The 17,225-nt window shown below is 46.4% G+C and overlaps 1 protein-coding gene across 1 annotated transcript in view; it reads right to left on the bottom strand.

The window, feature by feature from the left end:
- NT5DC2 (5'-nucleotidase domain containing 2) overlaps window positions 1-17,225 on the bottom strand; it is a 180,479-nt gene that overhangs the window by 142,126 nt on the left and 21,128 nt on the right. The window contains exon 2 of the mRNA XM_063940631.1: window positions 12,117-12,301. Within this exon, the coding sequence (XP_063796701.1) occupies window positions 12,117-12,301 (185 nt within the window). The remainder of the gene's footprint in view (window positions 1-12,116; window positions 12,302-17,225) is intronic.

Here is a 17,225-nt window from a genome sequence, read left to right as displayed (position 1 = left end):
AGATCTATCTGCGGACAGCCTAACCGGTGAATTAACTGTTGAAACACCTGGGGATGTAGGCCCCATTCCCCCCGGATGGAGGTCGAGCCTGCTGAGGAAGTCTGCTTCCCAGTTGTCCACTCCTGGAATGAATATGGCTGAGATGGCCCTTGCATTGGCCTCTGCCCAGATGGGTCCTGGGTTCTGGAGGAGCAATGTGCTTGCAGCCTTGAAGATCCGCAGCAGTAGGAAATGGCACCTTCCCACCGCTGGTCCCGCTCCAGGAAGCCGCGCCCCTTGTAATGGCGTGCGTTCCCTACCATAGTTTATACTGGCCAGTATAGAATATGCATTGTACAGTACACACAAAACCTTGAGACAGTGAGCACTGCGGGGCAACAGCCCTGAGCCAGTTTGTCCCCGGCGGGCACTGCAGGTCCGGGCCCGTGACCGCTGCGTGACTTGCCGCCAAAACCGCACCAGGGACCCCGGTGTAACACTCACCACACCTTGTAACTTCGGCATCTGTTAGAGGGTGGTGGCTAGCTGCTGGCATGGGCATATATACTAACGATGTGTGATCAGTACCTCAGGAGCTCAGTGTCCTGTCAGCTGGGATTACAAACCATTAACCTTCAGGAGGTTGGTTCGGTACCCCCTCTAAGTCCCACGAAGCAGGTAACCTGGTTGCCAACCAGAGCTACCTGAAAATAATAAACTAAAATAAAAATAAAGGAAAAATCTCTGGAGCTCCAAAAAAATGTACCCAGCTCCTTGGGCAAATTTTTCTAAACAGAGTCTGGAAGGAGGAGCATAGAGGGGAGGAGCCAGCACACACATACACACACTAAAGGTTTTTAAAGTGCCGGGCTCCAGTGGACCCGATCTATCCCCATGGTACTAAAGTACAAGACCACAGTATCCACTAGGACGATAGAGAAAATTAATGTATTCCAATTTGGAAAAAGGCTGTGACATAACAAAATGTGGAAAAAGTGAGTGCTGTGAATACTTTCCGGATGCACTGTAAGTATTGAAGGAATAGGTGTAGGATGTGTGGAGTGGGCCCTCCTGGACCCCGGGGGGCCCATGTGGACCACACATCTTGCGCCCATTATAGATATGCCACCGTTTGTATTCCCCATTACCACCAACTTATGACCATGCAGCTGTAAGCAGAGACGTGACTGAGCTACATACAACTCCAAATCTCCTGTAGACGTGTGCGCTCAGCTATGGCAGGGCCAGCTCTACCATTAGAGTTATTTCACATTGACCGGTTTTCACCGGGAGGCAAAAAGCTGCCCGGTTTTTGCCCATGATTCAGATCCTTTCACACGGAGCGGCTTTGTGCCATGTTGAAGGATCTGGGCATGCCAGCAGCAGCAGCCAGGCGGCATCCTTCCAACTCCGTGGATACGGTCGGTTCTAACATGTCAACCATGCTGTGACCATGCCGTCTGAAAGCTGCAATGTGCTACAATACTTAATTAAAAAAAGCACATGGGCAAGAACCGGGTAAAAAAACGGCCAGTGTGAAATAGCCCTTAGGCAGCTTTTGGTGGCTGTCTAGTGGCACCGGACTTTGAAGGGTGCCACTGATTTAATCTAGCAAAAAACTTAAGGATGTATCTGTACGCGACCTCCTCCTTTTACACTGCGCTGGCTGCTGCTGTGAGTCTAATCAGGTGCAGTCGCCACCATCAGGCTGTACCACATAGTGCCTCAGCGCTTCCTCAGTGCTGACACATGTAACATCAAGTCAGGTTAACGCACACAGGAGGCGAATGTAACTAGGACTCCTGAGGGGCGCCCCCATGGCCGCTTCTCATAGCCCTGATACATCTTCTTTAGGCCTCTGGATCCCCAGCTCTACAGCAGCAAGCAGCACCTGACTACATATCTGCACTCACAGCAGAGACGAGACTGGTACATTTCTTTTAGGTGATTCATACAGTATCTCTGTTCCTGGAGCTGGGAGGTCTCTTGCATCTGAAATCGTTGTGCACTGCGTGGTTTGCTTTTCTCTATCTTTTTTTTTTTATTCCTTCTCTACCCTGCTTTGTCTATCACCTCTTGGTCTTTCTCCTTTATTATTTTTATTGCTTTCATTTTCTCAGTTGTCTGTCTCATTTTTTGTGTGTGATTTTGTCCCGCCCCAGACTGGTCTGCTGGCTTTCTGGTCAGGTATCTGACTGACATGACGGTTCCCACCGTATTGATTACACCCTTCCAATAATCAATAATAAGCTTTACACTCTTACAGTATTTCTTTCTCTTCTTTTTCAATTTTTTTATTTTGAAACAGGGGGGACATGAGGTAAACAGTCACAATTGAAAAAACATGTTTCTGATTCCTCCAGTTTTCAACAATAATTTTTAAACCTTTACAGTGTTTCTTTCATTTTTTACCATTTTATGTGACTTTTTTTTGTGCGATTATAAAAATAAACATAGCTGGGGATTAGGGCTACTGGCGACACCCCCTAAAGACACCCCTCTCCCCCCCCCAAAAAAAAAACGATATTGGCCAGCCACCTCATGGATGTGTTGGAAGAGCTGTTAATTGTTTTTAAAATGTGGACAGTTACATCGAACTTATTAATACTCTAGTGGTCTATTTACTAAGCCTTGGGTGGAGATAAAGTGGATGGAGATTAAGTACTAGCCAACCAGGTCCTGACATTTTTCATACACAGCCTGTGACATGGCAGTTAGGAGCTGATTGGTTGGTACTTTATCTCCGTCCACTTTATCTCCATCCCAGGCTTAATAAATACACCCCTTAATTACTTAAACCCAGGCAACGCCGGATACTTTAGCTAGTAACATATAATTCTTAATTAATCTTATAAAGAATAACAGTAACTAAGAAGAGGAAAAAGAAGAAATACTAGGCAGGAAGTAAAAAGGGAAGGAGAGGGGAATGGTAGAAAAGGGATAAGAGAGAGATCAGCCCCCACAGAGTAAATGTAAGCGGTAATGTAAGCTGAGGACTTTTATTCCAACCAAGGGAACCAGGTGCTAGCAAAATCAAGTTTGTCTGTTGAAGTGATCAAGATGTTCTCTAGTGCACAGGTTCTCAAACTCGGTCCTCAGGACCCCACACAGTGCATGTTTTGCAGGTAACCCAGCAGGTGCACAGCTGTATTAATTACTCACTGACACATTTTAAAAGGTCCACAGGTAAAGCTAATTATTTCATTTGTGATTCCGTGAGGAGACCTGCAAAACATGCACTGTGTGGGGTCCCGAGGAACGAGTTTGAGAACCTATGCTCTAGTGACATAAAATAATCTTATGGAACCATTCCTTATGTGTGAGAGGTTTGGGAGCGTTCCACAATACTGGGATAACTGAGTAAGCTGTATTACCAAGATGCCGAAGTAATGATTTTTTTTATATTTATGCACCGGTATCGAAGAGTGGCTGAGTAAGAAAATGTGAGGTCTTTAGGTACTTCAGTACCTAAAGTTTGCTGCAAGGTGTCAATAACGTCAGCCCACAAATTTTATAAACGAGGGCAATCCCACCAGACATGACACAGAGAACCTAGAGCAGAGGAAAATCTCCAACAGGAACCAGGGGTGGATGGATACATAGCATGAAGCAAAGAGGGGTGTCTGTTCCAACTCATCAAGATCTTGCACTGTGTCTCTTTTACAGTAAAATAAATAGAGCTAGAGTAGGCCTTATGAAAAACAGTCTTCCACTCACGATCAGATAAGGAAAAGCCCAAGTCTTTTTCCCAGGCCTTAGCATAGGTCAGTATGGGTATAGTCTGATTAACCAATAGTAACTTGTAGAGAGCAAATACAGTGTGGGATTGGGGCGAGATGCAGAGTTTCTCGAAAGAGGTAAGATTCCTCTTGGCAAGTGCTGTCCTATTTGCTGAACTTACAAATGGCAAACTTGTAAGAACTTGTAGGACATCCCATTTTTCTTGAATCTCTGTAAATTGTTTAATACCTATATCCTTCACCAGCTGACCAACTCTAAAGAGACCCAAAGAGGTCCAACTACAAAAGTGAGAAGGATTCATACTTGGTGGGAACCTAGGGTTCGCCAAAAATGAGGTGAGTTGGCCAAAGACCGATGAAATAAAAGGGAGACGTCTTAGGGCCTTCCAAAGAGAGAGTGTGTGGGATATCTTAGGATGGGTTGGAGAAAACTTGGGAAGAGTGTTCATCCACGGCACTATTTCGGGTGTTGTTTCTTGTAGCAGCTTTCTATTGCAACCCATTGCTTTATGTCCCCATTTCTGGTCTATTTAAGAACTCTTAAAAAATATGGCGTAATACGTTTTAATGTCCAGCAATTAAAGACTACAGTACCCATCGGTTTGGGCATTATTTTTTATTTTAAAACAGGAGGGACATGATGTGAACAGTCAAATGATTGAGAAAGACATGTTTTTCTTTCTTTTTTTACTTTTTTATTTTAAAACGGGTGAGACATAATGTTATAGGATGTACAGTGGTAGCGCATAGCTTCCAAGTTTATTACCTGTTTGATAAATACTGTAACTGCTCCATATGTACAGTCAGGGCCGGCTCTACCATTAGGCAGCTTTAGGCGGCTGATTAGGCACGCCGGCCCCTTGAGATCTTACAGCCTGATGGGTGGTTTGCACTTGTAAACAGTATAATAAGGGAAACACAGTCACTGGGGTACAACACAGTACAAATGGAGGAGGGTGGCCAGTAATGAACTCAGAATACAGGCGCTGGAATCCTGACAATTTCAGTGTGGTCTTAGGGGGGGGCAGAATGCTGGGCTGCCTTGCCCTGCGATGGGTGGCCCCCAGCATGCGATCAAAAGGATTGCAAATTCTGCTACTTATCTGAATTTGCAATCCTTACTGAATCAGGTCCATAGTCTGCTGCTCTAATAGGTTTCCCTCTTTCAGGCCTTATTAAAAAAGCAACAACAAAAAAACAATAAAGTAATAATTAATGTCCTCCAAGACCCGCGGAGTTCAGTGGTTAGATTTTGGAAACCACCTCTTCCAACTTGTATCCACATACAGTATAGATGTGTCCTCCTACATCCTTGCTACAGTCACGATAAATTACCCTTCTAGTCGAGCCTATTCGTGAGCACGTTTACTAACGCCAGCATCTTTTTGTGCATTTTTTCCTGAAAATGCGTCTTACTCGCATAGCTATGCAAGTAGGAGGCACAAGCAAACTGTGCTGAGTAAAATGATATGCAGCATGCCTATATTCTGTGTGTGACTGCCGCTGTCTCTGTATACGAAATGCTACGTTACAGTGTTTTCCTGGTACGTTACAGTGTTTTCCTCCTGGAAAACACTTTAACGTAGAATTTTGAATGCAGATACAGCTGCATTTGCACACAGAATATAGGCATGCAGCGTATCATTGTAATTAGCAGAGCCTGCTTGTGCGTCTATTTCGGTTGGCAATGTGAATAAGATGCATTTTTGAGAAAAATAGACGCCCAGCATTAGTATAGCTGCTGAGGAACTGCCGGCTCACTCAATCCAGGCATCTCGGGGTGCATGACGTATTGAGGCTAGATATAAAAGGACACATCTGTAGTCAAAATATAAACTGGTTCCTACCAGAAATAGAAAACAATACCTCTATTTACGCAAAACAATGAATACAAATTTAACCAGGTTTGGGAATCATTGCTTTACTTATAATACAGAAACTTCATATATTCCTCGATTATAATTCTCTGGATTTCAAAAACCTTTATAATAGTGGTACTGTCGCTAATACTTCTTTATACCTTTTCCAGGTTAATACATGTGAAACTCAGAAAATTAGAATATCATGCAAAAGTTCATAATCAAAATTATAAGAAATAAAGGCTTGAAATATCTCACTTTGCATGTAGCGAGTCTATATATTAGCTTCACCTTTTAAGTTGAATTACTGAAATAAATGACTTTTGCACAATATTCTAATGTTCTGAGTTTCACCTGTACATTTGCCCCACAGCCGGTTACATGGCAGTTAGGAAACGGATTGGCTGGTCATTTATCACTCTTTACCCGTTTCCACTTTATAACTTATTAAGGCTTAATACATTTGGGCCACAGTGTTTGAGAATGGCAGTTAGAAGCTGAATGATTGGTACTTTATCTCTCTGCAAGCGCAAGCTTTTATACATCTTCCCCTGTGTCCCCATTGCAAAAAATAGGAATTTAATACCTAACGGTAATTCCTTTTCTCGTAGTCCGTTGTGGATATTGTGGATCTGTACTTTAGTACCATGGGGTATAGATCGGGTCACTGGAGCCTGGCACTTTAAAAACCTTTAGTGTGTGTATGTGTGTGCTGGCTCCTCCCCTCTATGTCCCTCCTACCAGACTCAGTCTAGGAAACTGTGCCCGAGGAAACGGACATACCACGAGAGAAAACAAGTACAACAGCGGTGAGGCACTAAGCCAACATACAACCATAACCGAAGGGAGGGCGCTAACCAGAACAGAGAATAGCAACACCAACCTAAACAGGATAGCAAAGCTATCCCAACAACATAACGGGACCGCAATGGCGGGCCAATCAAACACTTACTCAGGTAAACAGGAATCGAGGCACTGAGGCGGGCGCCCAGTATCCACTACGGAATACGGGAAAAGGAATTACCGTCAGGTTTTAAATTCCTATTTTTTCTTACTTCCTAGTGGATACTGAGGATCTGTACTTTAGTACCATGGGGAAGTCCCAAAGCTCCCAAACGGGTGGGAGCGTGCTGAGACTCCTGTAACACCGCCTGACCAAACTGAAGGTCCTCCTTGGCCAAGGTGTCGAACTGATAGAACTTAACAAAAGTGTTTGAACCAGACCAAGTAGCAGCTCGGTACAACTGGAAGGCCGAGACACCACGGGCTGCCGAACTGGAAGGCCGAGACACCACGGGCAGCCACCCAGGAAGAGCCCACAGATCTCGTTGAGTGGTCCTGAATAGATGTCGGCAAAGGCAGAGCCGCCGAAGTATAAGCTTGTTGAATGGTCAACCTGAGCCAATTGTTTAGAAGCCGGACGAACAATCTTTGTGGCATCATAAAGGATAAACAGCGAGTCAGATTTCAGATGACGAGCAGTCCGTTTGACATAAATCTTCATAGCCCTCACCATACCAAAGGACTCTGGACCAACGGAAGCGTCAGACAACACCGGAACCACAATGGGTTGATTCACATGAAAAGCTGACACCACTTTTGGCAGAAACTGAGGTCGGGTCCTGAGTTCCACCAAGTCTTCATGAAAAATCAAATAAGGGCTCTTACAGGATAAGGCCCCCAAATCAGAGACACGTATGGCAGACGCCAATGCTAATAATATCACTGTCCTCCAGGTGAGAAATCTTAACTCCACCCTATGTAAGGGTTCAAACCAGTCCAATAGAAGAAAGGACAGAACCACATTGAGATCCCACAGAGCCGTGGGAGGTACGAAGGGCGGTTGCTTATGAAGAACACCTTTAAGGAAGTTTGTACTTCCGGCAACATAGCAAATTGTCTCTGGAAGAAAATATCCACTCCCGTTTGCAGGAAAAGTAGAAAGCGACCCATTCTAAATTCCACGGGATAAACCTTTCTACTTTCACACCAGGAAGCATACTTTTTCCAGATACGATGATAATGTTTAGACGTAACCATCTTCCTGGTCTGGACCATGGTGGAAATAACCTGGGAGGGAAGACCTTTTCTTGCTAGACTCTCCATCTCAACTTCCAAGCCGTCAAACGTAGCCACTGTAAGTCTGGATAGACGAATGGGCCTTGTTGAAGAGGATCCTTTTGAAGCGGCAGAGGCCAGGGATCCTCCAGAGCCATGGTTAGAAGGTCCAAGTACCACGCCCATCAAGGCCAATCCGGGGCAATTAGAATTGTTTGAATGCTTTCCCTTTTTAGTCTTTTTAGAACCCTTGCGATTAGCGGTAGAGAAGGGAACAGCTACACAAACTGGTACGTCCATGGTGTCGTCAGCGCATCCACTGTTAGAGCCTGCGGATCTCTCGTTCTGGAACAGTAATGACATAGCTTCTTGTTGAGAGGAGAAGCCATCAGATCTATCTGTGGACAGCCCCACCGGTGAACTAACTGTTGAAACAGCTGGGGATGTAGGCCCCATTTTTCCCGGATGGAGGTTGTGTCTGCTGAGGAAGTCTGCTTCCCAGTTGTCCACTCCTGGAATATATATGGCTGAGATGGCCCTTGCGTTGGCCTCCGCCCAGACGAGTATTCTTGATACTTCTCGCATCGCCGCTCTGCTTTATTGTTCCCCCTTGTAGGTTTATGTACGCCACTGCCGTGGCGTTGTCGATTGAACCTGGATCGCCTGATTCTTCAGGAGATGGGCAGCTTGCAGAAGAGCATTGTAAATTGCCTGAGTTCCAGGATGTTTATCGGCAGATCATATTCCTGACATGACCATATCCCTGAAACTGGGCCCCTTGGGTCAAAGCCCCCCAGCCCCGGAGGCTGGCATCCGTTGTCAGTAGAATCCACGAGTGGATATTGAAATTACTGCCTTCTATCAGGTGAGGAACTTGTAGCCACCATAACAGAGAAATCCGGGCTTTTGGAGGTAAGGTCACTTCCTGATGCATGTGAAGGTGAGACCCCAACCATTTGTCCAGCAGATCCAGCTGAAATGGCCGGGCATAAAATCTGCTCTATTGGATTGCCTCGTAAGCAGCAACCATCCTGCCCAGCAAGCGTATGCAAAGATGTATGGATATCTTGTGAGGACGGAGCACTGAGTGGACCATAGCCTGGATAGCCAGGGCCTTGTCCATCGGAAGAAACACCCTTTGAGACACTGTATCCAGTATCATTCCCAGGAACTGAAGACGTTGTGTCGGTTCCAGGTGAGATTTCTGGAAATTTAGTATCCACCCATAATTCCTAGGCAGGCGAGTCATCAGATCGATGCTGTGCAATAGACGCTCCCTGGACATAGCCTTTATGAGGAGATTGTCCAAGTAGGGGACTGTGTTGACTCCCATCATGCGCAGTTGCAGCATCATCTCCGCTATGACTTTGGTGAAGACCCTCTGAGCTGTGGACAGGACAAAGGGCAAAGCCTGAAACTGGAAATGGTCGTCCAAGATGGCAAACTGGAGGTATGCCTAATGAGGGGGCCACATGGGAATGTGTAAGTAAGCATCCTTGACATCTAGGGATACCAGGAATTCCCCCTCCTCTCAACCGGACACCACTGCCAGCAGGGATTCCATCTTGAATTTGGGGGGATCCGGTGGTCTGTTCCAGGAATGCAGCAGTTGCAGGTTTACGGGACTTACCACGAGAACCTCTCGGAGTGGTGGAGATTCCCGGCCCCTGCCTCTGAACCTTGCCACACGAAAGGACTGCAATGAGGGTCCTGTGTAAGAACGTCTAGCCAACGGCAGATAGGTAGACTTACCCACCATTGCCTGTGATTTCCATTTATTTAATTCGTCCCCAAACAAGGCATCACCTGTAAAAGGAAGATTTTCAACACCCTTTTTGGAATCAGCGTCCGCTGACCACTGACGTAACCACAGAGCTCTGTGTGCCGAAACAGCCATAGCACTAGTGCGGCCATTTATCTTACACAGTTCCTTAATAGCCTCGCTCATAAAATTTGCAGCATCCTGTATGTGTTGCATCAGAGTATGACCTCATCCTGGGGCAGGGTGTCTAATCCATTAATAATATTATCGGATCACTTGACTACCGCCCTGGAAATCCACCCACAAAGAATTGTGGGGTGCTGTGCTACGCCTGCTGCCGTATATATTGCCTTAAGAGTGATCTCAATTTTAAGGTCAGCCAGCTCTTTTAAGGATATAGCCCCTGGCACCAGTAGTACCAATTTCTTAGACAGTCTGGATACAGACGGATCGACTGATGGGGGGTTTTCCCATACCTTCCTGTCCTCAGCTGAAAGGGGAAAAGTAGCTAAAAAACCTCTGAGGAATTTTACATTTCTTATCAGGGTTTAACCATGCCTCCCTGGCCAGAGAGTTTCATTCTTTAGACACAGGAATAGTGACTGAGGTCTTTGGTCTAACATTAAAGTACAACTCCTCATCTGGCTCTGCCTCCTGATCCGGTATGTGAAGAACCTCTCTTACAGCATAAATGCGGGCACCCACACCTGGGGACAGAGAGCTGCCCACATCCATATCATCATCATCCACATCAGGCTGATCAGAATCAGACTGGAGTACCTGTGGCAGTGAGCGTTTATGTGAAACCAACAGAGGGGGCTGAGAAGCCTTTCTGGTATCTGCTGCATTAGCCATAAAATCAATAGACTGTTTCAACACCTGTCTCTCCTTTTTAGCTGCAGCTAATTCTGAATTTACATTCTGAATCATGCTTTTAAAATGATCTAACCAGTCAGGTGCCTGTGAACTGTGTCCCTGTGGAGATAAGGAGCACTGTTCACACATGAGGGACCCCGCTGATGAAGGGGTAGAGTTACAAGCAGCACACATAACCAGGGCCCTCATTCCGAGTTGTTCGCTCGATCGCAGATTTTAGCAGCATTGCACACGCTAGGCCACCGCCCTCTGGGAGTGTATCTTAGCTTAGCAGAATTGCGAACGAAAGATTAGCAGAATTGCGAACGGAAATTTCTTAGCAGTTTCTGAGTAGCTCGAGACTTACTCCTACATTGCGATCAGCTCAGCCCGTTTTGTTCCTGGTTTGATGTCACAAACACGCCCTGCGTTCGGACAGCCACTCACCCGTTTCTCCAGACACTCCCGCGTTTTATTCTGGCATGCCTGCGTTTTTCCGCACACTCCCAGAAAACGGTCAGTTTCCGCTCAGAAACACCCACTTCCTGTCAATCACACTCCGATCACTTCAACGATGAAAATTCTTCGTTCGGACGTGAGTAAATGTACTAAGTTTTGTGCTAAAATACTTAGCGCATGCGCACTGCGTACCATGCGCATGCGCATTTTTGCCTTAATCGCTCCGTTGCGAAAATCGGCAACGAGCGAACAACTCGGAGTGACCCCCCATGTCCATAGACATCTTACACAACTGTAATACAGCGCAGCTCACTGAAACACCTCCACACAGACCCTAGAGAGCCCCTGGCCTGACACTGAGGAACGGAGACCAGCACACAAAACACAGCAGCACAGTGTGTGAAATTATGTGTACAACCTGATAGAAGTACAGCGGCGCTACTGCTGGTGTGCTTTCCCCTGCTATGACTCCCTGGTACCAGTACAGAGTCTGTAACAGCGTGGGTCCCTGGAGGAGCAGCGTGCATGCAGCCTTGGTAATCCGCAGCAGTAGGAAATGGCGCCTTCTCGCCTCTGGTACCGCTCCGAGAAGCCCCACCCCTTGCAATGGTGTGCCGTCCCTTCAGTTTTTTATACTGGCCATGTTAAATATATATATCAGTACACACAAGCCCTAATGGACAGTGAGCACTGCGGGGCATGAGCCCTGAGCCACTCTAGTCTGTCGCAGGCACCGCAGCTTGTGGCCCGTGACATGCTGCCAAAACCGCACAGGGAACCTGCTAACCGGGACCCCGGTGTTAACACTCACCGCGCCTATCGATCTTCGTCATCTGTTAGAGGGTGGCGGCTAGCTGCTGGCGTTGGCACACACACTAACGCTGTGTGAACAGCACCTCAGGAGCTCAGTGGCCTGTCAGCTGGGATTAAGGAACCATTAATCCCCAGGAGGTTGGTTCGGTCCCCCCTCTAAGTCCCACGAAGCAGGTAGCCTGGTTGCCAACCAGTACTACCTGAAAATAATAAACTAAAATAAAAAATAAAGGAAAATCTCTGGAGCTCCAGAGAAATGCACCTGGCTCCTTGGGCACATATTTCTAAACTGAGTCTGGTAGGAGGGGCATAGAGGGGAGGAGCCAGTACACACATATACACACTTAAGGTTTTTAAAAGTGCCAGGCTCCAGTGGACCTGATCTATACCCCATGGTACTAAAGTACAGATTCCCAGTATCCACTAGGACGTAAGAGAAACTAATGTGATTATATCTCGAGACCCACTGATGTTATATGGTGGTTATGTTCATGGTCCGTTTGATGAAAACCTAGTAATCTTATAACCCCACTGCATAAGCAAGACAGTGCACCATACATTAGCCACGTAAGAGTGTGGGATACGTATCACCTTGTATTTCTGGATGAGGATATCCCTGGCAGTGGTGAATATCTTCTTGTGTAACATATCTGAATACTGAGCCAGTGTGTAATCATAATCAAACCCATAAATTTCAATATCTGCCAGACTGATTTCATTGTTTGCACATATGGTTGCTGGGTTCAGGAGACTGCATAAACCCGGAGGAAGAAGATCTGGAAGATAAGAAACACAGAAGCTCTTTTACATCAATGGACAATGCGATAACAAATATTTTATTATGAGAACATATTTTCATACACAATTGAATGTTCATATTTTGTAAAGCTATTAGACTGAGGATTTTGTCTAAAATACCTATTGGTCTCCTTAACTGGAAAATGTAGGCTGTTAAAAATCAGTTTCAGATGATGTGAGAAGGGAAATGCCACTAAGGTCCATACACACGGAGCGATATAGCTGAGAGATTTTGACTATACAGTCAAAATAGCTCAGAAAGTTGGTGCATATCGCTCTGTGTGTACACAGCCAGTGATAGTGATGCGCGTCCCCACCAGGTCGCTATCGCTGCTAAAAATAGACTGTGCAGGCAAGTCAATTTTGGCTAGGTCGCTGGAAAAGAAAAAGCATCCCCTTGCTTAAATGAGTTAGCCAAAATCGCCCATAGCCAAAATCGCTGATAATGTTAGTCAAAATCTCTGGAAAAGTTAGTAAAAATCTCCTACTGCCAGTTAAAGGGAAAACGCTCAGTCAAAATCTCTCATTGTTAAAATCTCTCCGTGTAGTAGTGATGTGCACCGGACATTTTTCGGGTTTTGTGTTTTGGTTTCGGATTCGGTTCCGCGGCCATGTTTTGGATTCGGACGCGTTTTGGCAAAACCTCCCTGAAAATTTTTTGTCGGATTCGGGTGTGTTTTGGATTCGGGTGTTTTTTTACAAAAAACCCTCAAAAACAGCTTAAATCGTAGAATTTGGGGGTCATTTTGATCCCTTAGTATTATTAACCTCAATAACCATAATTTCCACTCATTTCCAGTCTATTCTGAACACCTCACACCTCACAATATTATTTTTAGTCCTAAAATTTGCACCGAGGTCGTTGGATGACTAAGCTAAGCGACCCAAGTGGCCGACACAAACACCTGGCCCATCTAGGAGTGGCACTGCAGTGTCAGACAGGATGGTCGATTTAAAAAATAGTCCCCAAACAGCACATGATGCAAAGAAAAAAAGAGGTGCACTGTGGTCGCTGGATGGCTAAGCTAAGCGACACAAGTGGCCGACACAAACACCTGGCCCATCTAGGAGTGGCACTGCAGTGTCAGGCAGGATGGCACTTCAAAAAAATAGTCCCCAAACAGCACATGATGCAAAGAAAAATGAAAGAAAAAAGAGGTGCAAGATGGAATTGTCCTTGGGCCCTCCCACCCACCCTTATGTTGTATAAACAGGACATGCACACTTTAACAAACCCATCATTTCAGCGACAGGGTCTGCCACACAACTGTGACTGAAATGACTGGTTGGTTTGGGCCCCCACCAAAAAAGAAGCAATCAATCTCTCCTTGCACAAACTGGCTCTACAGAGGCAAGATGTCCACCTCCTCCTCATCGTCCGATTCCTCACCCCTTTCACTGTGTACATCCCCCTCCTCACAGATTATTAATTCGTCCCCACTGGAATCCACCATCTCAGGTCCCTGTGTACTTTCTGGAGGCAATTGCTGGTGAATGTCTCCACGGAGGAATTGATTATAATTCATTTTGATGAACATCATCTTCTCCACATTTTCTGGAAGTAACCTCGTACGCCGATTGCTGACAAGGTGAGCAGCTGCACTAAACACTCTTTCGGAGTACACACTGGAGGGGGGGGGGGGGGGGGCAACTTAGGTAAAATAAAGCCAGTTTCTGCAAGGGCCTCCAAATTGCCTCTTTTTCCTGCCAGTATTCGTACGTACTGTCTGACGTGCCTACTTGGATGCGGTCACTCATATAATCCTCCACCATTCTTTCAATGGTGAGAGAATCATATGCAGTGACAGTAGACGACATGTCAGTAATCGTTGGCAGGTCCTTCAGTCCGGACCAGATGTCAGCACTCGCTCCAGACTGCCCTGCATCACCGCCAGCGGGTGGGCTCTGAATTCTTAGCCTTTTCCTCGCACCCCCAGTTGCGGGAGAATGTGAAGGAGCAGCTGTTAACGGGTCACGTTCCGCTTGACTTGACAATTTTCTCACCAGCAGGTCTTTGAACCTCTGCAGACTTGTGTCTGCCGGAAAGAGAGATACAACGTAGGTTTTAAATCTAGGATCGAGCACGATGGCCAAAATGTAGTGCTCTGATTTCAACAGATTGACCACCCGTGAATCCTGGTTAAGCGAATTAAGGGCTCCATCCACAAGTCCCACATGCCTAGCGGAATCGCTCTGTTTTAGCTCCTCCTTCAATGTCTCCAGCTTCTTCTGCAAAAGCCTGATGAGGGGAATGACCTGACTCAGGCTGGCAGTGTCTGAACTGACTTCACGTGTGGCAAGTTCAAAGGGTTGCAGAACCTTGCACAACGTTGTAATCATTCTCCACTGCGCTTGAGACAGGTGCATTCCCCCTCCTTTGCCTATGTCGTAGGCAGATGTATAGGCTTGAATGGCCTTTTGCTGCTCCTCCATCCTCTGAAGCATTTAGAGGGTTGAATTCCACCTCGTTACCACCTCTTGCTTAAGATGATGACAGGGCAGGTTCAGGACTGTTTGCTGGTGCTCCAGTCTTCGGCACGCGGTGGCTGAATGCCGAAAGTGGCCCGCAATTCTTCGGGCCACCGACAACATCTCTTGCACGCCCCTGTCGTTTTTTAAATAATTCTGCACCACCAAATTCAATGTATGTGCAAAACATGGGACGTGCTGGAATTTGCCCAGATGTAATGCAAGCACAATATTGCTGGCGTTGTCCGATGTCACAAATCCCCAGGAGAGTCCATTTGGGGTAAGCCATTCTGCGCTGATGTTCCTCAGTTTCCGTAAGAGGTTGTAAGCTGTGTGCCTCTTCTGGAAAGCGGTGATACAAAGCGTAGCCTGCCTAGGAACGAGTTGGCGTTTGCGAGATGCTGCTACTGGTGCCGCCGCTGCTGTTCTTGCTGCGGGAGGCAATACATCTACCCAGTGGGCTGTCACAGTCATATAGTCCTGAGTCTGCCCTGCTCCACTTGTCCACATGTCCGTGGTTAAGTGGACATTGGGTACAACTGCATTTTTTTGGACACTGGTGACTCTTTTTCTGAGGTCTGTGTACATTTTCGGTATCGCCTGCCTAGAGAAATGGAACCTAGATGGTATTTGGTACCGGGGACACAGTATCTCAATCAAGTCTGTAGTTGCCTGTGAATTAACGGTGGATAACAGAAACACGTTTCTCACCACCCAGGCTGCCAAGGCCTATGTTATCCGCTTTGCAGCAGGATGACTGCTGTGATATTTCATCTTCCTCGCAAAGGACTGTTGGACAGTCAATTGCTCACTGGAAGTAGTACAAGTGGTCTTCCGACTTCCCCTCTGGGATGACGATCAACTCCCAGCAGCAACAACAGCAGCGCCAGCAGCAGTAGGCGTTACACTCAAGGATGCATCGGAGGAATCCCAGGCAGGAGAGGACTCGTCAGACTTGCCAGTGACATGGCCTGCAGGACTATTGGCTTTCCTGTGTAAGGTGGAAATTGACACTGAGGGAGTTGGTGGTGTGGTTTGCAGTAGCTTGGTTACAAGAGGAAGGGATTTAGTGGTCAGTGGACTGCTTCCTCTGTCATCCAAAGTTTTTGAACTTGTCACTGACTTATGATGAATGCGCTGCAGGTGACGTATAAGGGAGGATGTTCCGAGGTGGTTAACGTCCTTACCCCTACTTATTACAGCTTGACAAAGGCAACACACGGCTTGACACCTGTTGTCCGCATTTGTGTTAAAATAATTTCACACCGAAGAGGTGATTTTTTTTGTAATTTGACCAGGCATGTCAATGGCCATATTCGTCCCACGGACAACAGGTGTCTCCCCGGGTGCCTGACTTAAACAAACCACCTCACCATCAGAATCCTCCTTGTCAATTTCCTCCTCAGCGCCAGCAACACCCATACCCTCATCCTGGTGTACTTCAACAGTGACATCTTCAATTTGACTATCAGGAACTGGACTGCGGGTGCTCCTTCCAGCACTTGCAGGGGGCGTGCAAATGGTGGAAGGCGCCACCTCTTCCCGTCCAGTGTTGGGAAGGTCAGGCATCGCAGCCGACACAATTGGACTCTCCTTGGGGATTTGTGATTTAGAAGAACGCACAGTTCTTTGCTGTGCTTTTGACAGCTTAAGTCTTTTCATTTTTCTAGCGAGAGGATGAGTGCTTCCATCCTCATGTGAAGATGAACCACTAACCATGAACATAGGCTAGGGCCTCAGCCGTTCCTTGCCACTCCGTGTCGTAAATGGCATATTGGCAAGTTTACGCTTCCCCTCAGACGCTTTTAATTTTGATTTTTGGGTCATTTCACTGAACTTTTGTGTTTTGGATTTAACATGCTCTCTACTATGACATTGGGCATCGGCCTTGGCAGACGACGTTGATGGCATTTCATCGTCTCGGCCATGACTAGTGGCAGCAGCTTCAGCACGAGGTGGAAGTGGATCTTGATCTTTTCCTATTTTACCCTCCACATTTTTGTTCTCCATTTTTTAATGTGTGGAATTATATGCCAGTATCAATAGCAATGGCCTACTACTATATATACTGCGCACAACTGAAATGCACCACAGGTATGGATGGATAGTATACTTGACGACACAGAGGTAGGTAGAGCAGTGGCCTACTGTACCGTACTGCTATATATTATATACTGGTGGTCAGCAAACTGTGCAAAACTGAAATGCACCACAGGTATGGATGGATAGTATACTTGACGACACAGAGGTAGGTAGAGCAGTGGCCTACTGTACCGTAAATGCTATATATTATATACTGGTGGTCAGCAAACTGTGCAAAACTTAAATGCACCACAGGTATGGATGGATAGTATACTTGACGACACAGAGGTAGGTAGAGCAGCGGCCTACTGTACCGTACTGCTATATATTATATACTGGTGGTCAGCAAAC

This window comes from Pseudophryne corroboree, chromosome 9, assembly GCF_028390025.1.
Source record: "Pseudophryne corroboree isolate aPseCor3 chromosome 9, aPseCor3.hap2, whole genome shotgun sequence".
In the NCBI taxonomy this organism is placed as follows: Eukaryota; Metazoa; Chordata; class Amphibia; order Anura; family Myobatrachidae; genus Pseudophryne; species Pseudophryne corroboree.
The sequence above is the reverse complement of the archived record's forward strand: the minus strand, read 5'-3'. Positions and strand labels throughout refer to the sequence as shown.